Source organism: Eptesicus fuscus, chromosome 20 (assembly GCF_027574615.1).
Source record: "Eptesicus fuscus isolate TK198812 chromosome 20, DD_ASM_mEF_20220401, whole genome shotgun sequence".
NCBI lineage: Eukaryota > Metazoa > Chordata > Mammalia > Chiroptera > Vespertilionidae > Eptesicus > Eptesicus fuscus.
The window spans coordinates 25,975,285-25,999,228 of NC_072492.1; the positions used below are offsets into that span (position 1 = coordinate 25,975,285).

Here is a 23,944-nt window from a genome sequence, read left to right on the forward strand (position 1 = left end):
GAGGTACCCTGACCGGCGCCTCCCATCCCCGTTTCCCAACCCTTTCCCAGACCCTAACTTCTTGCCCCCAGAAAAATGGGTCTTTTGAAAGCACTCAGCCTCTTGTATCTTAGCATTAAACGTTGGGCCTCTTCCTTCTCCCTAGGTGTGTCTGCGTTCTGATCCTGAGCTTTGCTTGCAGGGTGGAAGGCATGGACCTGGTTAAGAGGCCTTTGGGGGCAGGCAGAGGATTCTTCCTTGCATTCCTAAAACACCTGTCCAGGGATGGTCCACACCCACCTGGAAGACCAGTCTCCAGGGAGGCGTTGAGGGACATGGTCTTGCTCAGGCTCTGGAAATTGTAGGCCTGGCCCAGCTGGGGCTCCGTCCGGGTTGCTCACCACGAAATAGGGCACCCTGGTCCTCACTTGCGTAGGATGCAAATGTCACTTCTTGCAAAAGCGCCAGTAGTCACAAGCAGCCTCCCAGAGCCCCGGGTCCATGCTGGCCTTCTGGTGAGATAGAGCAAAGATGAGCAGTTTGCCAGGAGGGGCCAGGCTCTCAGGATTACCAAAGCGGCTCCTTGGATGAGCTGGAGGTGAGGCTCAGCCAAGGGTGCAGATATGAAAATGCCGCAGAAGCACCCATATGTGTAGCCCCGGAACTTCTGGCCACCCCGGTGGCAGGTTGTTGGGGAGAGCTCTGCAGTGGACAAGCCAGGACTGCCATTCAAGGGACCTGGGTACCCGATGCCTTCCTGCCACTTAGAGCTGTGGCAACACTTCCCTTTTCTGGGCTTTGCTGTCTCAGCCAGGGTATTTTGTTACAACTTTTCATTAATTAGCAGAACTTCCCCATCCCCGAGTGAAAGCTGACATCGGAGCAAAAGCGGAAGTGCGGAGGCTGGGGTGGAGCCAGGGCTGAGTCCCACCCACTGGACCTCCCCTTGGTCACGCGCTGTGCCTCAGGCACTTTTTGGGGTTTCCTGAATGCAACTTGCAAACCACGGAGCCTAGAAGGTGCAAACCTTCCTTGTGGTTGATTGTAGAGCAGGGAATCCTTGTTTTATCTCAGTGGTCGGCAGACTCATTAGTCAACAGAGCCAAATATCAACAGCACAACGATTGAAATTTCTTTTGAGAGCCAAATTTTTTAAACTTAAACTTCTTCTTTTTTTTTTTTTTTTAATATATTTTATTGATTTTTTACAGAGAGGAAGAGAGAGGGATAGAGAGTTAGAAACATCGATGAGAGAGAAACACCGATCAGTTGCCTCTTGCACACTCCCTACTGGGGATGTGCCCACAACCAAGGTACATGCCCTTGACCGGAATCGAACCTGGGACCCTTGAGTCCGCAGGCCGACGCTCTATCCACTGAGCCAAACCGGTTTCGGCTAAACTTAAACTTCTTCTAACGCCACTTCTTCAAAACAGACTCGCCCAGGCCGTGGTATTTTGTGGAAGAGCCACACTCAAGGGGCCAAAGAGCCGCATGTGGCTCGCGAGCCGCAGTTTGCCGACCACGGTTTTATCTGATTAACTTGCCAACTTGTAGAAATCAGGAGCTGTAGCAGCTTGGGGCCTGAGCTCCCTGTCCCAGAGCGGCGTGGCAGGGGTCCCCTTTCAGAGAGGGCAGGAGCCCCTGGAGGAGGGAGCCCTCGCTGGCCCCGGATTTCTCTTCATGGTCCGTGGTCCAGTTTGTGACTGATAACCGGAACGGTGCGCCGAGGTGTTTTCCCGGGGTCCTGTCTTGCGACGCCAAAGAATGAGCTACATGGACCAGAAGATTTAAGTAAAAGTAATTTATTACAAGCAGATTCAGACTCCCCAACGGGGAGGGGGCACAAAGAATGGGTTGCCAAGAAAGCAAGTTGTTCTAGGAGTGTATATGTGCTACAAGCCTGCTTCAGATCTGTTCATGTCACTACCTGATTGAGGTCCTCATTGTCTGTGCCCAGCAACCAGCCCGGACTTTCTCTGTTTCTGTGTGTGCGTACGTACGTACACCTTGTTTATTGCAGGCCCTCGCTTGGTTTCCCACGCCTTCCGCTCTGTATTCAAAAACATTTCATTTTATTTTTCAGCACGGTTTGGTTTCTGTTACTAGGCTTGCTTGAACTGCCGAGTCTGCCCCTGTCTATATGTTCTACCTGCCTTTGTTTTGCACTGGACCCCTGCCCTATTTGCCTCCTCTCAGGACCTTTGGTTAGAATGACCCCGGGAACTGAGATGCTATTGGAGGGATATCAACTGGCTAAGAAACTAATCTTCTTTTCATTTCCTCAGCGGCCCAAGGGAGAGGAAAAAGATGATGATTAACGAACAAATAATTACTAATTCAGATTAAAAGATCTATTTTCGACACCTACTGAGGCAACATGCGCGGACTGCTCTGGGCAGGTCTTTGAGAATCCAGGTCACGTCGTCGTCTGAGTGGAATAGTGAGCTGTTCCATTCAGCATGTCACTTGGCTCACTGACACATTTACCGTGTTTCAGAGCCGCTGGAGTGTCCCTGGCCACGACAGCACCCCACCCCAAAGTTCCAGACAAAGGGTTGGTAGTCAGGTGTTCTCACAGAGAGCACAAGTGTCCTCCAGCCAGCTTCCCGGTGCCCTTGGCTGGAGTGGTCACCTCCCGCAGCCACAATAGAGCATCCAAAGCCGAGTGGGGGGATGGGCAGTACTCCTTTATTCAAGGGACACAAGTCCCAGAGTCCAGTCCTGGTAGAGTCCCTATAATTGCCATGTCCCCTTCCTGGGCCTTTATTGCTCATCTTTGAGGGACGAGCTAGGCAAAGTGCCTGAAAGTCAGTGAGTCCATGGCTGGCCAAGATTCAAGAATCAAGAATCTTGGCCAGCCATGGATTCACTGACTTTCAGGCACTTTTTCTCAGGATTAATGTTTGTTTCTTTTCATGGACTCACTGACTTTCAGGCACATTTTCTCAGGATTGTTTGTTTCTTTTCTCTTCCACAGGGTGGTCCGGGCGGATCCAGCACTGGATTTGGAAACTTTGAGGAAATCGGGCCCCTTGACTGTGATCTCAAACCACGAAAAACTACCTGGGTACTGTGAGCATGGCCTGGCCTCTCCCCGGGCTCACCCCATGCTGGGCAGAGTCACAAGTTTAGCAGCACTGCCCCTCAGCACCCCCACCTCCACCTCCTCCCACCCCCCATCTCTCTTGCCTTCGTGACCTTTCTCTCCACTTGCCCACAGAAGCCACTCTAGCAGACACCTGGACCCTGTCGCTACCCACATTTTGGCTGTCTCTGCAGTCTGACTCGGGGTCCCACCCTCTGGCCACAAGCTCCCATCCTTTCCCCTGTCTCCTCTCCTCCACCCCTGCCTCTTGACTTCTTCAAGACTTCAAGCCCCTGTCCTCTGCCCTTTTGAGGCCTTTCTGGTCTCTGTCTCCCCCCCTTATCTTCATTCCCAGCTGCACTTCCTCCCCTAACCCCTCTCAGGTCAGCACCCCGCCCCCACCCCCTGGCTCCCTTATCCTTCTTCCTCTGCAACCTCTCCACACCCAACCTGGGGTCAGTCCCACTGTCTCCCTGCTCAGCCCCTACCCTCGGCCCCTACCCCCAGGCTGCCAAGAACTGGAGGGCAAGACCACACTGTTGTCAAGGTGGGGCTGCTGCCCAGTTGTGGGCTTAGCTCAGGGCCTGGCCACGCCCTGCTCTGGGCTTCTGCTCTGCTCCTTTCCTGATACCACTGGCTGCCCATGTTCCCCACCTTCCTCGGGGCTCCTGCTCCAGCCATTCTCCCTCATCGGGAGCCAGCCTGCCTCTCTGCCTCCCCGGGAAAACAGCCATCACACATAACCAGCCACTTCCTGTCCTCGCCAATGAATGTACCTTTCTGCCCCTCTGACTCTCCTCTCCTCCTGCCCATCTCAGAACAACGATGTGGCTCGTCCCTGCTGAGCTCACTTAGCATCTTTCTGTTTCTTCATGTTCCCGCTAGTCTGTCTTCCAAACTGGAGGTCTTTCCCAGCTGAAATACAAAGTCTCCTGACCCCACGAGTCCACCAGCTACCCCCCTTTCTTACAAGAATTGTTTGTATTTGCTGTCCTTTACCCAGAACTTAGCACCCAGGTGCCGCAGTGTTGACTGACCCTCAGAGCTGGGGGCTGAGGCGGGAAGAGTGGGTCCTAGGGAACCCAGCATATTAACGCTCGGATGTGGTGCATGTATTATCTCCCCTGTGGCCATGACAGGGTTGGGAAGCACTGCCCTGACCCACTGCAGTCTGTCCCCATCACTCTGCTATAGCCGTTGTCCCCAAGGGTATGCTGGCTTCCCAGTTCCAAGGCCACTAGGTCCTTCTTTGTTTTTTTTTTTTTTTTTTTTTAATATATTTTATTGATTTTTTACAGAGCGGAAAGGAGAGGGATAGAGAGTTAGAAACATCGATGAGAGAGAAACATCAATTCAGCTGCCTCTTGCACACTCCCCACTGGGGATGTGCCCGCCACCAAGGCACATGCCCCTGACCGGAATCGAACCTGGGACCCTTGAGTTCCCAGACCGACACTCTATCCACTGAGCCAAACCGGTCAGGGCCACTAGGTCCTTCTTGCCATTCATCTTCACTGGACTCCTTTGCAGCACTTTTGGCAGGTTCCGTTCTTAGGTGTTGCGATCTCCCAGCACACTGTCCTTGGTTACTCTCGCTTCTGTGTGTTCTTCAGCAGCCCATCCGCTAATGTCACATAGAAGGTGATGACCCCTAAGTCAGTGTCTATAGCTCAGAACTTTTGCCCCAGAACTCTTTTGCCTCTTGCCTCTTAGATGTCTCCATGTGGATGCCCCTCATACATATTCAACGTATCCCAAACTGAGGTCATTATTCTGTGTCCTACACCAGACCCTCTGTCTGCTCACATAACCAGCCAACTTCCTGTTTCCAGTAAATGATACCTCCAGCCCTGACCGGTTTGGCTCAGTGGATAGAGCGTTGGCTTGCGGACTCAAGGGTCCCAGGTTCGATTCCGGTCAAGGGCATGAACCTTGGTTGCGGGCACATCCCCAGTAGGGGGTGTGCAGGAGGCAGCTGATTGATGTTTCTCTCTAATCGATGTTTCTGACTCTCTCCCTCTCCCTTTCTCTCTGTAAAAAAAAAAAAAAGAAAGAAAGAAAAAAAAATGATACCTCCATCTGCTCAGGTGCCTGAGCCACAAATGGGAGAGCCATCCTTGTCTTCCCCCACCCCCTCCTTGTCCAATCACTTTTGCCTAAAAATGAATTCATTTTAAATATATATATTTTTTTATTATTGATTTTTTACAGAGAGGAAGGGAGAAGGATAGAGAGTTAGAAACATCGATGAGAGAGAAACATCGATCAGCTGCCTGCCTGACTGACATTTGCTTTACCTCTGTGGCATGCAGCTCCAGTCTGCCAATCTCCTGTTTGTGGACAACCCCGTGGGCACCGGGTTCAGTTACGTGAACAAGGACGGCATGTATGCCAAAGACCTTGCCATGGTGGCATCGGACATGATGGTTCTCCTGGAGTCCTTCTTCACTTGCCGCCCGGAGTTCCAGGTGAGCAAAGCCTCGGGAACAGCCGAGCAAGGGGCTCGCAGTAGTGACACTGCGCCCACCAGAATCAACTTCCCCGAGCGCAGCGCCCGGCTCATTCCAGGGAAACCTTTCTACGCCCCAGACCGGGTTGTGGGCTTTGGTTTCTCTCCTCGCTCAAGGTGGTTTCTAGCTTGAAGGAGTGACCCTGGAGCCAGTATTCTAAGCAGACATAGTAATCAGATATGGGGAGGGAGAGAGACAACGCAAAGCGGATTTGTCAGGCCATGACGTGCAGTAGGAATTTGAAATTAATTCGTGTGCATAAGAAGATATTCAGGATGCTCAGTTCTTTGTCAATTCCTTTTCTTGCTAGACGATCCCGTTCTACATTTTCTCAGAGTCCTACGGAGGAAAAATGGCTGCTGGCATTGCTCTGGAACTTCATAAGGTAACAAGGACGATGACTTTGTCGTCTTGGTTTCACACAGAAACGGATTGTTTTACATCCATTTTTAATGCTCACGGAGGTCAATAATTTCCTTAGGAGTTTTCAAATGATGCTTTTCTCCTGTTGTTCTGTCACTTCTATTAGCTGCTGTTCCTCCAGGAAGTGGAACTTGTCCTCATCATCAGGGACTAGTTAGGTAACTTAAAATAAGTTCCTTCTGGAAAAGCCAGAAAAATGCCTAATTCTTTCACTTTCATGACCAATGTTCAAAGTCAGGATATTCATTGTTTTCTTATTTTAGATATCTGAATAGCTTGTGCAGTCACATAGTTCAAAATTCCAAAACTAGCCCTAACCGGTTTGGCTCAGTGGATAGAGTGTCGGCCTGTGGACTGAAGAGTCCCAGGTTCGATTCCAGTCAAGGGCATGTACCTTGGTTGTGGGCACATCCCCAGTGGGGTGTGTGCAGGAGGCAGCTGATAGATGTTTCTCTCTCATCTGATGTTTCTAATTCTCTATCCCTCTCCCTTCCTCTCTGTAAAAAAAAAAAAAAAAAAAAAAATCAATAAAAATATATTTAAAAAACAACAACAAAATTCCAAAACTATACAAGGGGTAATGTAACAACTCTCTCCCTTGCTTCTGTCCCCCTCTCCTAAGGCAACCTCTGCTATTAGTTTCTTCTGTACCTTTCCAGGGGTATGTCATGCCTATGAAAGCTAATTCACATATATTCTTTTTTCCTGTTTCTATACAAATGACAGTACACACTATACACTATACTATGTCTCTTTTTAATTCAACAATATAGCTTAGAGATGTTTTCATATAAGTTTATAAAGAACTCCTCATTTTTTTGTTTGTTTATTTGTTTTTATCCTCACCCAAGGATATTTTTCCCATTGATTTCTAGAGAGAGTGGAAGTGAGGGAGGAGAGGGAGAGAGAGACACAGAGAGACAGAGAGAGAATCATTGACGTGAGAGAGACACATTGATTAGTTGCCTCCACGTGCCCCAACCACGGCTGGGGAACCTGCAACCTAAGTACATGCCCTTGACTGGGAATTGAACCCAAGACCCTCTGGTCCTCGGGCCAGTGCTCTAACCACTGAGCAACCGGCCAGGGCTTTGTTGTTGTTTTTTAAATTACATCATGTACCGAGTCCCTGGTGGTCTAGTGGCTAGGATTAAATTACATCATGTACCATGGAAATAGTCATAATTCATTTAGCCTATCCCATGATATGCAGATTGTTTCCAATTTCCTGCTACTGTATTACCGTTAAATGAAAAAGGGGGGGAGGAGCAAAGGAGTATGAGCTCCTAGTCTTAAGGCCTCCTCCCACCCTTGGGGACCCCCTAAGGAGGCCTCCCAACGCTTCAGTGACTGTAGCGTGGGCAGTGAGGATGGTACCCAAGGAGCCCTCTGAGAAATCGGACCTTGGGGCAGTGTCCCTCCTAAAAAGATAGGGGATGCGCAGGATCCCCCCCCACACACACACACACACCCTGCCAACACCCTTGTGAAACGAGTAGAGAGAAACTCAACAGTTCCCACTCATTTTGCAAAGGTTGTCAGGAAGGAGTTACTCTGGTTCTCTCGAGGGTGTCTGAGGTCTTCAGGGACTGGGGACGCTTGGAAAGGGTGGGCGGACGTTTTCTGGGCTCGGGAAGGCGGCGTGGGAAGACCGGGCTCCCTCCTGTTGAGTCCCTTTGGCAAGGATGTTTCTTGGCTCCTCCTCTTTCAGGCCATCCAGCAAGGGACCATCAAGTGCAACTTTTCTGGGGTTGCTTTGGGCGACTCCTGGATCTCCCCTGTAGGTAAGTATGGAATTCGTAGACATTTCTGTACTTCCTTTCCCCACCCTTCCCTGGGACTTTGGGCTGTGTTATCCCGATAAAAGAACAAGGCAGTGGAATTTCTCTGAGTCCTTGGAGAAGTGAACACAGAAATGTGTGCGCCCCAGGGCCATCCAAGACATTTGGGGAGGTGAACTCATTTACACAGCATCCACCATGGGCTGCTACGGACTGGACTTAATCCTCTTATTTGATTCTTAGAACAAAATAATCAAATTTTACAGTTGCCGACATTCTAAAGCCAGCATGTCAAACTCACAGCCCGTGGGCCTCATGCGGCCCATTAACGACTATTTTTGCAACCCAGCCAGTGTAACGGTGTGAGCAGTTATGTACAGTTATGAAAGGAAATAAGTCTCCTGTCAGATCTAGAATTACTGACACTCACCTTGGGTTAGTTTTTAAAGTAATCACTGAGAACAAGATTTCCCCCGAAGTAGGAAAGATAGTAGCAGAGAAGAGATGCCAAGTGCCAGGAAGAAAACTTTAATTTTATCATGGCTCTTGTTCCTTTTTTTTTTTTTTTTTTTTTATTCTATACTTTTCAAAATAAACCTTCGTTTCTATGAAAATTGAAGCTTTTGGTTTTTTTGTGTGGCCTGTATAAACTTAAACCTTGTTTATTTGGCCCGCGTTAGCCTTTGAGTTTGACATGCTTGTGCTAAAGGCCCAAGGGGTGATGGAATTTGCTCTCTGACACACAGAATGAGTGGCGTGGTCAGGAGTCAAACCCAGGTCTGTTTGTCATCTTGTCCCCTGATGGGAGCATGAGCATTGGGGTGAACATCTCATCTGTTGCTCATGTTGATGAGACAAGATTAGCATCAGGTGCTGCAACTCAGGTGCACAGTTTCATAACTTCAGCATCAGCATCCTTGTTGGGAGTACAAATAAAAGTTGTTTATGTTGCAGACATCCGGGGTGTGACTTCAGACATCTAAAATAGTCACCTTGCCTGGCCGGTGTGGCTCTGTGGTTGAGTGTCGACCAATGAACCAGGTCATGGTTTGATTCCCGGTCAGGGCACATGCCCAGGCTGTGGGCTCGCTCCCTTAGTAGGAGGCATTCAGGAGGCAGCCGATCAATGATTCTCTCTCCTCCTTGATGTTTCTATCTCTCTCTCCTTCTCCCTCCCTCTCTCTGAAATCAATAAAAACATATATAAACCTGAGTGGGTTCACTCTAACATAGGATTCAAAATCTCAGTCCTGTTGACATTTGGGTCATATAATTCTTTGTGGGGAGAGTTCCTGTGCAGTGTAGGACCATCTCTGCCCTTTGGATGCCAGTGTTTCCACTCAGTATGACAACCAAAAGTATTTCCAGACATTATCAAATGTCCCCTGGGGGCAGAATTACCCCTGGTGGAGAACTACTGCTCTAACCTAACAAAAGCTGACTTTTCACAGGCAAAACCAAATTATAAAGTTAGGGATCAGGAGAGAGTTGCCCATGGAGGAGGGAGGGGAATAAGCTAGAAAGGGACATGAGGGACCTTTCCAGGCTGTTTGTGCTCCATCTCTTGACTGAGGTGGTCGTTACATGGGAGTAAATGCGTTTACAGAGCCGTGTCCCTAATGGACTCAGGACATCCTGATGCTACTTGGAATGGTTATTTCTTGCCCTCATTCTGGCATCTCCAGGGAATAATGGCATAACCGAGATCTGAGTCATCATTGAGAGGAGGGCTGCTGCTTGTTTGTCCTTCCTGGATGGACCTCCTAGGGCATCAGGAAGCAGCAGGTGCCTTGATCAGAAGCACAAGAGTCTAGCAGGATTCTTGCCAGATGCCTCACTCAAAATTACAGCACTGGCTCCCATACTTCCTCCTGGGGTCTCATCAGTTTCACAACAACACCAAGCACTTTGCATGTGTTAACTTCATGTAATCCTTACAACAGCTCCATGGGATCGATGCTGTTATTATCCCGATTTTAGAGATGATGAAACTCAGAGAGGTTAAGCAATTTTTCTAGAGTCACACAGCTAAAGCCAGGACTCAAATCCAGGCAGCAGGCACTGGAATCCATGCAGTTAACCTTTATACTACATTTCCTCCAGTAGACCAGTAAGTTGAACAACATGGCCTTACTAGTGCTGTTCATCTTGTCCAAAATCTTTTCACCTTGCCATGACCCACCTCCCCTTATGACTCTTCCTGTCCAGATCTTAGTCCCTCCTTCCAGACCACTTTAAGTATCACCCCTTCATCCCAGAAGTACTCCCCTTTTGAGGGAGAAGTACTGTTAATTTCATGAACAATCATTACTGGCTTGCTGGGTAGTAGGTATTGTGTCAGGTCCTGGGAAAGACATACAGGTGTGTTCCATGTCCTCGGTTCAGTGTTGGAGCCATAGAACTATTTGTGACTATTTAAATTTAAATTAATTAAAATACAATGATATTATTTTTCTTCTTCTTTTTTTTTATTGATTTCAGAGAGGAAGGGAGTGGGAGAGAGAGAGAAAGAGAGAAACATCAACTATGAGAGAGAATCATCGGTCAGCTGCCTCCTGCACACACCACAATGGGGATTGAGCCTGCAACCTGGGCATGTGCCCTGACCAAGAATCAAACCGTGACCTCCTGGTTCATGGGTCAGTGCTCAACCACTGCGCCATACCCGCTGGGCTACAATAAAAGTCTTAATTGTTCAGTTGCACTATATACATTTCCAGTGCCTAGTAGTCACGTGTGTTTGGTGGCTATTGTATTGCACCGCCCAGACACAGAGCATTCCCATCATTGCGGAAAATCCTCTTGGACATCTCAGGTCTGCACCCGAGGTCAGCGGACTATGACCTGCAAGTCCAGTCTGCCTTGCCACCCTGCTTTGGTGGATAAGTTTTTTATTGGGACAGTCACGCCCATTTATTTACATACTGTTTGGAGGCTGCATCAGCAAAGTTGAGTAATTGCAACAGCGACCTGCAAAGCCACGAATATTGACTATCTGTCCCTTTAAGAGAAAAAGTTTCTCAATTCTTGGCCTAGATCAAGCAGGGAGTGGGATGCATTGGAAAACTGCAGCCAATTTTGCATTTCAGGAAACGAAGTCACTAGCTTAAAGGTTGACTGGAGAGGTCAATGGTAGGTTCAGGAGGGCCTGGTATGCCTGCATTTCTCAGGGTGTACTCAAGAATACCAGTCCGATGAGGTGCTATCCAAAGGACTCTGTGGTCAAATAAGTTCTGGCTCCGCCTCCTTCAGTTTCACAAGCACATCAAAGGCTCTGAGAAGTCATGCATTAAAGAAATGTGTTATATTTTGCATAACCCCAAAGCTATTTCACCAAAGAATGTTTTCTTTTAATACCTAGATTAAAATTCTGTAGAACTGAGGTTATTTGAAACATACTTTGAGATGAGATGCTTAGCCTTAAGGGTCCACAGAAGGCTTTCAAGCAAAGGAGTGACATATTTAAATGGACTTTAAAACGTGTGATCCTTGATCCTTGGTTGGCTGGCACATGTCTCAATGGCACTGGCCTAACCTAGCATCATGGTAATAGTGAACTTGTCTAAACCAGGCCCCCCTGTTCTCTTTGAAGTCTTACTCGTATTTATATCTTATAAAGCTCCTTACTGGCTTCAGGCCCTTTGTCAGTTCTCCATATACGTGTGGGACAGAGATGAACTGATTGGCAGTATAGCCACAGACACTGGAATTACGAAATCATTAGTCTTCTTCCTTAATTAGCAACTTGGCAGAAGCGAGTGTCCCCAAATTGGAGGAGCAAGCAGGAAGCAGAGCAGAAATGTGAGGGCGGGGAAATATTTTAAGCTGTCAAATGGCTTTGAAGTCTGCAGATAAGAGCCTCCGCTGCATCAACAGCCTGCCCGTGGGGTGCCATCTCTGGCTGACTCACTCACTGGCCCAGTATCAGGCCAAATGAATGAGCCAACACAGGCCCCCACACCCTCGCCCCTCCTCCCAGCCACGGAGACATCGGCTCCCCTCCTGCATGGGCCCTGGTGCGCGAAGGGGCTCTGGGATGTACAGCCACGGTTTCTTTTCCTGGCTCCTTCAGCTTTGGAAAGGAGGCTAGTTAGGTTTTTCTTTGGAAGGACGGAGCCATGACCGACTCATTTTGTTACGTGTGCTTTTCTTTAGATTCGGTGCTCTCCTGGGGACCTTACCTGTACAGCATGGTAAGTAGGCGGGCCCTCACCTCTGCACCCTCCGTCGTCAGCAGCCCAGCACACCTCTTCTGGCTCTGTCCCCAGGAAGGACAAAGCTAGCTGAGTGCGCCTGTGTGGTCGACACTGCTCCTTAGGGACTTCGGGTCCATATCAAATCGGACACCTTAAGCTATCGCTGGCCTTGGTGACAAATTTAAAGAAATATCAGCACAGTTATCCCATTTCTTCAGGTACAAGAAAACACAGCTTTTTAAATCCCCTCAACTCTTTATTATAAAAATGTTCAGCCCTAGCTGGTTTGGCTCAGTGGATAGAGCCTCGACGGTCCATGGTTCCATTCCAGTCAAGGGCTCAGGTTTTGGGCTCGGTCCCCAGTAGGGGGCATGTAGGAGGCAGCTGATCAATGATTCTCTCTCATCATTGATGTTTCTATCTCTCCCTCTCTTTTCCTCTCTGAAATCAATAAAAATATATTTTTTTAAATGTTCAAATAGGCAGGAAAGGGAAAAGATCACTATGATCACCCATATACCCACCATCTAGACTCAGTTAACGTTTTGTTGTGTTTCTTCCATAATAGATAGGTGACTTGGACACGTTCGGATGTATAAACTCCCCTTTCTCCTTCCCACTCTTTCTGTTACCCAGCCCCAACTGTAGCAAAGCCAGATTTGTGTTTCTAAGCAAAGTGGGCCCTTGTGCTGTTCATTTGCGTTGCAGTCTCTTCTCGATGACCAAGGCCTGGCAGAGGTGTCTCAGGTGGCAGAGCAAGTCCTGGATGCCGTGAATAAGGGGCTCTACAAGGAGGCCACCCAGCTGTGGGGAAAAGCAGAAATGGTCGTTGAACAGGTAACAGGGCACACGCTCGGGGGTTTCTTTCCCGTGAATAAAGGGCCTTTGGTTGGTGTGGGGAGGATTAGGAGGTGTATCCTGAGGCGCTCCAAAAATCAGCTTGTGCTGCCTTACATTAAGACATGGCTCATGGTTTTTCTCCAGCATCTTTGCTTGGCTCCTATGAGCTGCTCCCCCCGCCCCCCGCCCCCCAGAGGCTGGGCTGACTGAGCCTGCCGAGCTGCATTTCTTTCTGGTCCAGGCAGATTTACAAAGAGAAAGCTGGCCTGGGATACAGTGGAGGGCCAGGTGCCTTTCTGTTCTGCAACGTTGATAATGGAGAAATAAAGACAGCAAACAGCCAAATATACTTCTATATTTCAGAACACAGACGGGGTGAACTTCTATAACATCCTAACTAAAAATGCTCCCATGTCCACCACGAAGTCAAGCCTAGAATTCACCCAGAGCCACCTAGGTGAGTGAACGTGGAAGCCGCTGGCCCCTGCCTCATCCTCTGTGCGAGATGAAACCAATTTCTTTTCAAAGCTTTATTTTACTCTTTTATTTTTATTTTTTTAAATTAAATTTTTATTGTTGAAGGTATCATTTATGTCCCCCTTCTTCCCCCATTGACCCCTTCTAGCCCGCCCTCACCCCCGCTCCCCGCCCCAGGCCTTCACCACCCTATGGTCTGTGTCCATGGGTTATGCATATATGCATACAAGTTCTTTGGTTGACCTCTTCCCACCTATTTATTTATTAATTTTAAATTACAGTTGGCTTACACTGTTATATTAGTTTCAGGTGTACAACACAGTGATTCAACATCTGTACACCTTAGAAAGTGATCACCACAGTAAGTCTAGTAACCATCTATCACTGGACTGTAAAGCTTCATTAATATATAATTCACCCGTTTTAAGTGTATATTCTGTGGTTTTTAGTGCATTCACAGAGTTGTGCAATCATCACCACAATCCAGTTCCAGACCGTTTCCCCGAAGGATCCCACATGTCTGCGTGCAGCTGATTCAGCACCAGGCAGCCACTCCTCCGCTCTCTGTTTGTCTAGACTTGCCTTTTCATGGCATCTCGTAGAAATGGCATCATGCAATGGGTAGTCTATGAAACATCCGGTTTCTCTCACGTAGTATGTTTGAAGTTTGGACACCAGCTTCTGGACCCTGGATGACGATGCCAGTCCTACTGCAGGCTGGGTTGCGCTGTCTTTCAGCTGCCCCAGCATCATGGTGGGTGCCATATGTGGCATCCTCCTCTGTAAGAGGCGGATCAAGGCTGCAGGAGTCCTCTAGATGCCACTGCTTGCTGGTTTCTTTTGTCCATGCTGGCTACTCTCCGTGGCCCCAAAGTACTTGAAATGCAACAACCAACACTAACAAATCCTCTCCAGTTTCCATGTGTTTCTGCTTTCTTCCTCCATCTGGGGTGAATCAAGGTGACACTTTTCATTTTCCAGCCGAAAGCCTCCCTCTTCGCACAGCAGCTTGGGAAAGTCCTCTTGGTCCCATTTCCACTCCTTTGACTCGCTGTGTACGTCTGTTTCAGTTCGGCTTTACCAACGCCACGTGAGACACCTAAATCGGGACGACTTAAACCAGCTCATGAACGGGCCCATCAGAACGAAGCTCAAAATTATTCCCAAGGATTGCTCCTGGGGAGGTAACTTATGCGACCTAATTAGGTGCCACATGTGGAGTTTGGGGAGGAGGTGAAGAAAGGTGCACATTCAAAGGCCTTAATTGGTAGAATGGGTTTCGTTGGTGGTGGTGATCATACGTTGCAGGTAGGACGGTGTTACTGTCCACATTTTGTAGAGGAGCAAAAAAAGACAGCAAGTGACATGCCAGATTTGGTTCAAAGTCAGGGGTGGGTTGGGAGAGAAATGCCATGGTTGGTTATGAGGTGATGATTGTTGAAGCCAGGTGTGAGTACGCTCTTCCCTTCACTTTCCTCTCAGTTTGAAGTTTTCCATAATAGCACGATGAGACTTAGATGAGACTTAGAAAAGCCATGCCTGAGGCCTCCGTTGGTTACAGGTGTGACTTCTAGACAAAGGTCCTTTTGGACAGGTTTGACCAGTTCTCTGGCCAGCCTCCTCCTGATGCCAGATGTGGTCCAGGTGTTTACTGCCTTCTGGCCTGAAGGCCATAGTGAGGAGATACTGGGGTCCTCAGAGACCAGGCCAGGTGGAAATCTTGGATAAGGACCTGTTTAGTCCTGTGGAAAGGCTGGGAGCCAGTGGAACGCCCAAGCTCCTGGAGAGGAAACACTCCATGCTGGGGAGAGTTTCGTTGATCCCCCAAAGTGATGGTCTGGAGGTTTTCTAGGGTGGCCCTGTGACAGCTGCTGAGACTCGGCGCTGGCCTGACGTCCTCAGGGGACACGGGCCATCCTCCCCACCTGCAGAGAGCTGAAGGCTCATCTTAGACCTGGTGTCCTCATCTCCTCCTCAGAGTTTTCTAGAAATGAAGAAAGAAATTAATGTGATCAAATAAGAAGAATGTGGTGTCAGTGCCACAAGGGATGAGGACAGCTGTGGGGAGCTGTCGTGGCACTGGGAAGAAAACGTGAGCAGCCACAGGGGCCAGGCCCAGCTCCGGCTCCTGTGAGCACATGTTTGCAGCCCAAGCCCTTCATTTGATCTTCATTTACGGTGGTGTTTTCCAGCCCCTGCTTCTCTGGTGGGAGGCTGGGTCGGGTGGACGGGCCTAGCGACTACTTTTTTTCAGCCAAACTCTCTTTGGCTCCGGCGTGTCTATGTATGGTTTGGAAAGGACAGAGTGACCTTGGCCAATACCTCCAGTGTCTTGAGTTCCGGTTTGTGGTTAAGCCTACATACTCTGGAGTCAGCCAGGCCTACTTTCCATCCCAGTTTGCCACTGACTGGCTGTTTCAATCTGGACATGTGTTGTAGCCTCTCTGAGCCTCATTTTCTTTAACCTTGGTACAAGTTAAGAGACCTTACCTCCCAGGATAGTGATGAAGAGGAAATGAGATGTTGCTTATAAAGTACAGTGACTAGCAAATAAAAATAACCGTATACGCTATCGTTATTGTTCAGTATGCTGATGATGGTGGGGTTGGTGGTGGTCAGGAGTCCACTGGGAATCTGTACTGACCAGCTCCTCTTGCTGGGGGCTAGCCCTCCACGTGGTCACCTTCTCCTCTTGCCGGGGACTCTTCCTCCACAGGGCTTACTGAGGGCGAGCTCTAAATTGGTCTGGGTCTGATTTGGTTTATCACTAGGGTAGCCTCACTTGTTCAGAACTTAGAACTTAGCCCTAATTGGTTTGCTCAGTGGTTAGAGCGACAGCCCACGGACTGAAGGGTCCTGGGGTCGATTCCGGTCAAGGGTATGTACCTCAGTTGCAGGCTGCATCCCCGGTGCTGGACAGGACCCATGTGGGCGGCAACCCATCAGTGTTCTCTCTCTCTCTCTTTCCCCCTCCCTCCCACTCTCTCTGAAAATCAATGGAATAAATATCCTTGAGTGAGGATTAACAAACAAACCAATAAAAATGCCATTGCTGTCATCACCACACTTGAGAGATCAGAGCATGTGTTGTTTATGCTTGCCTTCTGCACAACGAGCTCAGGGCATGGAGACCCAGGCTGGTTGGTCCCTGTGGGTGAAGCATCTGTGTGTTCAGTCTTTTGGGTGCTGCACAGGCTGACATTTGGGTGCCAGGGCCCAGAATGCTCTGGGCTGGAAGGTACCTCCTATTCTGGTGGATTCCAAGCTGCTCCCTCTTTCTCCTTCCTCATGTGCAGGCCAGGCTAACAACGTCTTCCTGAACATGGAGGGGGACTTCATGAAGCCAGTCATCAGCGTGGTGGACGAGTTGCTGGAAGCTGGGGTCAACGTGACCGTGTATAATGGACAGCTCGACCTCATCGTGGACACCATGGGTAGGAACCCACTTTGAGTGGCACGTGGAGGCAATGTCCTGGGTTGAGCTGGAAGGAAACTGGCCTCAGGCACATCCATCTTGGGGCTGGTGACATGGAGGTGCTAGGAAGAAGGCCATTTCCTGTCTTATCCATCCACCCCCAACCTTGATTCTTGGAAGAGGGTGGAGCCACCTGTGACCCCTCTGAGAAGTGACCTCTCCATCCAACTGTTGAGGCCCTTCAGTATAGTTAAAGAAAAAAACAACACCTACCCTACCACAAAAATAAAAAAGAAGACATTTTTCTGACCACTAGACAGATGGACTATTTCACTGAGGGAAAACCTTGCAGGGTGATTTAAGATTAAACCCTAAGGACTCTGTAAAACGAAGACCTGGGGGAAGTGGTCTTTGCAGAGCCACTGTCACACTGGCTGTCCGCATGCCCACTTCTGGGGTCAGCAGGGCCAGTAGAAGCACAGGGGCAGGTGCTCAGAACCAGCAGGCCAACCAGACGTGGGGTCTGCTGGATGTGGTATGTTTCTTAGCGTCAGCATGACTGAATCTTTCTGTGATTTGTAAGCCAAGGGCGCTAAGGACAACATGAAAAGGTTTTGCGTTTCTTCCCACATTTCTGTCTAACCCGAGACTTCTCAGTCGTCCTGACAGCTGCCATCTCCAGGGGTCCCCTATAGCCTCCCTCCAGAGCATATAGCAGCAGGAGAGTGAAAGGCAAAAACTGGTCGGGCTCCCCAGCTGTTAGGTTTCTCCATAGGCCTGGGTATCACTGGAGCTTGCTAAAAATGCAGACTCTCAGGCCCCACCCACACCTACTGAGTCAGAACTTGCATTTTTACAAGGGTAAGGGCTTTTTCCCTTTTTAAAAACAACTTATTAAATTTATTGGGATGACTGGTTAATAGGATTACATAGGTTTCAAGTGTACACTTCTATAGTACATCATCTGTATATTGCATGGTATGTTCGCCACCCAAAGTCAAGTCTTCTCTTACCATTTATACCCCCCTTCACCCTTTTCTACCTCCCCCACCCTCTTTCCTTCTGATAATCACCATATTGTGGTCTGTGTCTATGAATTTTTGTTTGTTTGTTGCTTTTAGTTTTATGTCCCATATACAAGTGAAATCATATGGTTCTTGACTTTTTCCATCTGACTTATTTGGATTAGCATGATATTCTCAAGATCCATCCATGTTGCCACAAATGACAGTATTTCCTCTTTGGCCGTGGCTGAGTATTCCATTATATATATGTACCACATCTTCTTTAATCAATCATCTACTAAAGTATGCTTAGGTTGTTTCCATGTATTGGCCATCGTCAATAATGCTGCAATGCACATGGGGGTGCATATATCTTTATGAATAAATGTTTTCAAACTTTTCAGGTAGATACCCAGAAGAGGGATTGCTGGTGATATGGTAGCTCTATTCTTCTTCTTCTTTTTTTTTTTAATAAATCTTTATTGTTCAGATTATTACAATTGTTCCTCTTTTTTCCCCCCTATAGCTCCCCTCCACCAGGTTCCCACCCCACCCTCTGCCCTTACACCCCCGCCCCCCACTGTCCTCATCCGTAGGTGTACGGTTTTTGTCTACTCTATTCCCGCACCCCCAACACCCTTTTCCCCCCGAGAATTGTCAGTCCACTCCCTTTCTATGCCCCTGATTCTATTATATTCACCAGTTTATTCTGTTCATCAGATTTTTTTATTCACTTGATTTTTAGATTCACTTGTTGATAGATATGTATTTGTTATTCATAATTTTCATCTTTACCTTTTTCTTCTTCTTCCTCTTCTTAAAGAATACCTTTTAGCATTTCATATAATACTAGTTTGGAGGTGATGAACTCCTTTAGCTTTTTCTTATCTGGGAAGCTCTTTATCTGACCTTCAATTCTGAATGATAGCTTTGTTGGGTAGAGTAATCTTGGTTGTAGGTTCTTGCTATTCATCACTTTGAATATTTCTTGCCACTCCCGTCTGGCCTGCATAGTTTCTGTTGAGAAATCAGCTGACTATCATATGGGTGCTCCCTTGTAGATAGGTAACTGTTTTTCTCTTGCTGCTTTTAATATTCTCTCTTTGTCTTTTGCTCTTGGCATTTTAATTATGATGTGTCTTGGTGTGGTCCTCTTTGGATTCCTTTTGTTTGGGGTTCTGTGCGCTTCCTAACTTGTAAGTCTATTTCTTTCACTAGGTGGGGGAAGTTTTCTGTCATTATTTCTTCAAATAGGTTTTCAATATCTTGCTCTTTCTCTTCTTCTGGCACCCCCATAATTCTGATGTTGGTACGCTTGAAGTTGTCCCAGAGGCTCCTTACACTATCTTCATATTTTTGGATTTTTTTTTTTTTTTCTTTTCCAGTTGGGTGTTTTTTGCTTCTTTGTATTTCAAATCTTTGACTTGATTCTTGTGACCCTCTAGTCTGCTGTTGGATCTCTGTATATTATTTTTTATTTCAGTCAGTGTATGCTTAATTTCTAGTTGGTCTTTTTTCATATCCTCGAGGGTCTCACTAAATTTATCGGCCTTTTCTAGGAAATTCTTGAAAAACCTTATAACCGTGGTTTTGAACTCTATAACCAGTCGTTTGCTTTCCTCCATTTCTTTCATTTGTGACCAGTTTATTTGTCTCCGCATTTTGGCTGCTTCCCTGAGTTGATAGAGTGGCTTTGTGTGCTAGGTGTCCTATAGGGCCCAGTGGCTCAGCCTCCCCAGTTACCTGAGGTGGACACTCTTGGTGCACCCCTTTGTGGGCTGTGTGCACAGTATTGTTATAGTTAAGCCTTGATTGTTGTTGGTATCACTGGGAGGAATTGGCCTCCAGGCCAATTGGCTGTGAGGATCAACTGTGTCTATGATGGGAGAACTTCTGTGCTGGAGACACCCTTATGGGGCAAGACTTGCTTCCTTGGGGCTTTGGTGCTCACTGAGTCTGCCCCCTGAGTGTGTCCCTTATGGATCTGAGGAGTTGTAATCTGGATGGTCCTACTCTGACCCCTGGGTACACTGGCTCTTGGATCTCCAAGGAGGTGCTAATTTAGCCTCTGCCTGAGGCCACCCAGCAGGAGCTCTGGAGAGATCTGCAGATTCCTCTTCTTTGTTTGGGTTTTGGAGGTGCCCAGATGAGGCCCAGCTGTGAAGCAATGCAAGCTGCTGTGAGGCCTTGGGCCTTTTGGATGTTCTGGGTCTCACTGACTCAGCTGTAGTTTGTTAGATAAGTTTAGATTTCAAAGGACCAGGTCATTCTTATGCAAAAGCCTCTGCGCACAGCTGGGGTGGGGCGGAGTCTCAGGGTGGAGCAAACAGCAATGGCTTCCTGTCAGCCCTGCCCTAAGAGCCCCCCTTCCCCCCCCCCCCCCCCCCCCCCCCCCCCCCCCCGGTCTCAGTGTCTCAAGGTAATTGCTGCAAGCACCTCTGAGAGAAAGCCGCCCTCAAGTTCCGCCCACTGCCACACAGTCCAGTTTCTCCCCGTGTGAGTCTGGGTCCCCAGAGTCTCACCCGGAACTGGAGTTCAGAGCCATCGGGAGCTTTTATTTCCCTCCCGGTTGAGAAAGCCAGCCATGCACTCAGTTGCCAGCCCTCTCCACATGCTCGCCTCGGTACCTCTGCCTTCTGCAGCTCCTCTGAGTCTCAGTGTGCTTTTCTCTTTCCTTCTAGTTGTAGAATTTCCACTCAGCCAGCCTTCCTGTAGTTCTGGATGATGTCCATTTTGTCTTTTAGTTGTAGTTTTGAAATTGTTGTGTGAGGCAGCAGTTCAGGTGTTTACCTATGCCGCCATCTTGGTTTCTCCTGGTAGCTCTATTCTTAATATTTTGAGAGACTTCCATATGGTTTTCCATAGTGGCTGTACCAGTTTACATTACCACCAGCAATGAATGAGGATTCCTTTTTCTCCACAACCTCTCCAACACTTGTTATTACTTGTCTTTTTTGATTATATCCAGTCTAACAGCTGTGACATGGTATCTCATTGTGGTTTTTTGTTTTGTTTTTTTTAACATATATTTTTATTGATTTCAAAGAGGAAGGGAGAGGGAGAGAGAGAGACATCAGTGACGAGACAGAATCATCAATCGACTGCCTCCTGCATGCCCCACACTGGGGATTGAGCCCACAATTCGGGCATGTGCCCTGACCAGGAATCGAACCGTGATCTCCTGGTTCATAGGTGGACACTCAACCACTGAGCCACGCCAGCCAGGCTTATTGTGGTTTTGATTTGCATTTTACAAGGGTGAGTTTTATGTACATTATTATGCTTTGGGAAAAGCCAAGTTATACGAACTAGATTTTTTTTTTAAATCATATATGAGGGTTTATTCCAATACTGCTGGCAGTATGAGAGAGCAGCAGGTCATACACAAAAATCAGCTCTGCAGCCCCCCATAAGCCAGCTACTTATATAGTAGGACTAGATTACATGGGGAGGTAGGGATTACAGGAATAGGGAAGTTGGCAATGCAGGCTAGGGTGGGACTAGGACTTAAGACTTTTTTCTACTCCACCCCACAGTTAATGCCTGGCCCTTCTCTGTCTCTCTTATCAGGTCAGGAGGCCTGGGTAAGGAAACTTAAGTGGACGGAACTGCCCAAGTTCAATCAGCTGAAGTGGAAGCCCCTGTACGCTGACCCTACATCTTCTGAAACGTCTGCTTTTGTCAAGAGCCACAAGAACCTGGCTTTCTACTGGATTCTCAAAGCCGGACACATGGTGAGAGAGAGGCTGCTTTTGTTCCAGATTTAAATCCTTCTGAGAGGGACGCCATGTGCACTGCCTGCGTTGGTCTCACACGAAGCACGTTGGGCTTGGAAGTGTTTCAAGGTCTATAAGAAAATTCTGCCTTTAGCGTTTCATTCATTGAAGCCTAGAAATTTTCATTTAAAAGAGTAAATCCTCCTGAGAGAGTTAAGCTGGGCTCTCTGTCCCTTACTCTTTTTAAAAAAAATATATTTTTTTTATTGACTTCAGAGAGGAAGGGAGAGGGAGAGAGAGAGAGAAACATCAATGATGAGAGAGAATCATTGATCAGTTGCCTTCTGCATGCCCACTACTGGGGATCAAGCCCGCAACCTGGCACGTGCCCTGACCAGGAATCGAACTGTGACCTCCAGGTTCATAGGTCGATGCTCAACCTCTGAGCCACGCTGGCTGGGCCATTCCTTACTCTTTAGTTTAAATGAATATATGTTACTTTCCACTTAACAGTTTGTCCTGAAGGAACAACTTGTCCTAGAGAAAGAGAGGAGACATTGTCTTTCCTTGACACTTTCAGGAAGTGGAAACCAAAGTTTGGTGCTCGGGAAAGCTGGGGTGCCGGTGCGTGGTGCACAGTAGGGGGAGTGCCTTCCAGCAGCTTTGGCTCTGGGGGCTCCAGGATCTCAGCTGGAAGAGGCCTTGCTTGCTGAGATGGGCAGGGAGGCTATCACACCTCTTCATTTGCAAAGCGAGCCCACTATCTTCCCTCGGGTTGTAAGTTGGTTGAGTGGCTTTCTGTGGGCTGAAGGAGAGAGTGGAGGGCTGAATCCACTGCACACACATGCACATGTGCGCAGGCACACACACCCCGGCCAAGGAGCCAAAGGGAGGAATCCCAGGAAGTAGAAGGGCCAAGAGCTTCCCTCATGCCGTGCTTTGGTCTGGCCACGTAAACACAGAGTCTCTCTTCTTCCCAGGATGGTGGTTTCCTGTCAGGTGTTGATTGAGAGGGACATTCAGGTGCCCTCCAACCTGCCCTCGCCTCTTGGTTCCATTGTGCTCAGGACAGAATCTCCATAGAGAAGTGTCTGGAAAATGGGCTGAGGGAACTGGTCTTGTGTTGGCACTGCAAGCACATAGTATGTTTACTTGGATTGCTGAGGAGGTGTTAAGAGATTGGGGTGGGCCCTAACCAGTTTGGCTCAGTGGATAGAGTGTCGGCCTGCGGACTGAAGGGTCCCGGGTTCGATTCCGGCATGTATCTTGGTTGTGGGAACATCCCCAGTAGGGGGCGTGCAGGAGGCAGCCGATCAATGTTTCTCTCTCATGGATGTTTCTAACTCTCTCTCCCTCTCCCTTCCTCTCTGTAAAAAAATCAATGAAATATATATTTTAAAAAAAAGAGAGAGAGAGAGAGAGATTGGGGCGCGAGTGGAGGCAAAGACCCCTTCCCACAAGCTACTCCTTCGGGACATTACTGGTCCTCACCTGGGGTCAGTTTTGTCCCCAGAGACTTTGGCAATGACTGGAGACATTTTTGGTTGTCACAGTTAGGGGGAGGGAGCTGCTGGTACCTGGTGGGTAGAAGTCAGGACCCTGGTCCACATCCCACCATGCATAGGACACCCCCACTCCTAAGAACTGTGCAGCCCAGTGTCAGCGGTGTCAAGGTTGAGAAAGCCTGATACAGAGGAAGGGGAGCTGGGGTATCTGGTAGACTCGGTCTCACAATACTGTATTTATTGACACATTTGACCACAGACAATGTAGTCTTCTTTCTTTTTTCCAATTACAGTTTACTTTCAATATTATTTTGTATTGGTTTCAGGTGTTCAGCATAGTGGTTAGACAATCACATACTTCAAAAACTATCCCCCCTGAAATTTCCAGTACCCACCTGGCACCGTGCAGAGTTATGACGATATTATTGGCTATGTTCCCTGTGCTGTACTTCACATCCCCGTGACTATTCTGTAACTACCCATTTGTACTTCTGTAGGGAATCCCTTTCCACGTCCCGCGTGGTCCAGGGTTCCGGTTCAGGGTTCGAGTTCTGGAGAAGGGCCGCACACAAATGAAAGGAGACTTGAAGAAATTCAATTTGGCGAAATGGGGGGCCAGGCAGTAGTCCACCTCTAGTGGGAGAACTAACGACTGCTCTGGCTCTGCCATCCCTTTTATTGAGGCTTTGGGGAAAACATCTTAGTCAAGATAAACAGAAATATACATGTAGCCCTTAGGCAGGAAATAACAAAAACTTGATGGGACAAACCAAGGTGGAAGCTGCTTCAGCTAACAATATCTCAACTAAAGGGTGAGTGGTTAGAGCAATTAAGGTTGTTGACCAGCCTTCCTGGCTTCCTGTCAACATCTCTCTTTTAGTGAAACTGATTTGTTTCCGGCATACTTCTTAGTCCCTTCACCTCTTTCACCCCATCTCCTGACCCCTTCCCCTCTGGCAACTACTAATCTGCTCTCTGTCTCTGAGTCTGTTTCCATTTTGTTTGTTTGT

At 48.1% G+C, this 23,944-nt stretch overlaps 1 protein-coding gene across 1 annotated transcript in view; it reads left to right on the forward strand.

Annotated features, from left to right (window-relative positions):
- SCPEP1 (serine carboxypeptidase 1) overlaps positions 1–23,944 on the forward strand; it is a 29,595-nt gene that overhangs the window by 1,894 nt on the left and 3,757 nt on the right. The window contains exons 3-12 of the mRNA XM_054709288.1: positions 2,960–3,049; positions 5,380–5,535; positions 5,888–5,962; positions 7,712–7,784; positions 11,937–11,974; positions 12,686–12,814; positions 13,181–13,274; positions 14,365–14,478; positions 16,591–16,728; positions 21,284–21,447. Coding sequence (XP_054565263.1) covers positions 2,960–3,049; positions 5,380–5,535; positions 5,888–5,962; positions 7,712–7,784; positions 11,937–11,974; positions 12,686–12,814; positions 13,181–13,274; positions 14,365–14,478; positions 16,591–16,728; positions 21,284–21,447 — 1,071 coding nt within the window. The remainder of the gene's footprint in view (positions 1–2,959; positions 3,050–5,379; positions 5,536–5,887; positions 5,963–7,711; positions 7,785–11,936; positions 11,975–12,685; positions 12,815–13,180; positions 13,275–14,364; positions 14,479–16,590; positions 16,729–21,283; positions 21,448–23,944) is intronic.